The sequence below is a fragment of the Crocuta crocuta genome, unplaced genomic scaffold (assembly GCF_008692635.1).
Source record: "Crocuta crocuta isolate KB4526 unplaced genomic scaffold, BGI_CrCroc_1.0 scaffold16, whole genome shotgun sequence".
Taxonomy (NCBI): Eukaryota; Metazoa; Chordata; class Mammalia; order Carnivora; family Hyaenidae; genus Crocuta; species Crocuta crocuta.
In genome coordinates, this window is record NW_027531893.1 from 7,001,791 (window position 1) to 7,002,942 (window position 1,152).

Genomic DNA, 1,152 nt, shown 5'->3' on the forward strand with positions numbered 1-1,152 from the left:
GGGCACTCAGGCTCAGGGCCTCCTCTCTAACCAGAGCGGACAGGCCACCACTCTCATGTTCAGGCGCGCTGGGCACCCTCGGGCGCTAAGGGGAGGAAGAACTGCCGCGCGGCTCCGTAAAGACGCCTGCCACCCCAGGAGTCACCCTGCTCAGCACGGTTTCTTCAGAAATAAGAGCACTCGTTAAATGAGGCAGAGGTTCGCTGCCCATCGTCCGCAACCCAAGAGAAGCTCAACTTCCATCAACGACCTCAGCTGCCTCAAACTAGACGTCATGTGGGCTCTAGACACTATTCTGTTCCCTGGTTCTAGGGCTTAGGGGCACTTGTACCCAGTGACGATAACGCCCTTCATAGAGTACGTACTTCTGGAACACTATAATGTCACCATCCATGAGTTCATCGAGGGCTTTGTCAAGAGACACATCATAGTCCTGAATTCTCTCTGTTAAATTCGGTTTAACTTCCTAGAGAAAAAGAGATGAACAGATTCAATTCAACGTCTGCCTCGTGTTCGACGCGGCCAGGCACCGCGTGTCCTTCCCGCACACACTCTCTCAGCCCCGCATTCTCTGTAAGCGAAAATGTGGAGGAAGTGTTCATGCCCATAAAGACGCCGTAATCACAGACCCTCAATGAGGACACGCGCCCCTCAGCTTCACAGCGCCCGACGCCCCGGAGCTGCACGCTTCGTACTCCAGGTAACCGCCCCCCAGCCACCACTGATGCACTGGGTGCGGAAAAAAACAAGCCGTGCAAACCTCATAGAGGATAAGGCTAGTATCTTGGACAAATCCTGCTCTGTCACACATAACCGGGAGCAAGTCACCTGCGGGAGCAAGAAAAACACAGAATCCGCAGCTGTCACAGCAGCGTGTGGACGAAACCAGCTCTGCGGTCGGCAGGCGGTCGGCGCGAGGACTTACGTATTTTACAAGATATCGGCGTGTAGATGTGCCCACAGTAATTCAAGCTCCGAGTCTTGGGGTCATACATCTTCAAAAATAGCATGACATCATCTACAAGGTTAATGAACGGCTTGTTAGGGTCTTCATACTTGGGACAATGTTTTAAAAATATTGACGGTAAGCTGAGAAGTGAAAAGGACCACTAATGCACCTAAAAGCAGCCATGTCACATGAGGACGATGACC

General features: G+C 52.4%; 1 protein-coding gene across 2 annotated transcripts in view; it reads right to left on the reverse strand.

The window, feature by feature from the left end:
- USP7 (ubiquitin specific peptidase 7) overlaps nucleotides 1-1,152 on the reverse strand; it is a 34,996-nt gene that overhangs the window by 6,221 nt on the left and 27,623 nt on the right. For both annotated transcript variants that reach the window (XM_077773207.1, XM_077773206.1), the window contains exons 19-21: nucleotides 926-1,018; nucleotides 761-828; nucleotides 366-466 (exon numbers count right to left, since the gene is read on the reverse strand). In XM_077773207.1, the coding sequence (XP_077629333.1) occupies nucleotides 366-466; nucleotides 761-828; nucleotides 926-1,018 (262 nt within the window). The remainder of the gene's footprint in view (nucleotides 1-365; nucleotides 467-760; nucleotides 829-925; nucleotides 1,019-1,152) is intronic.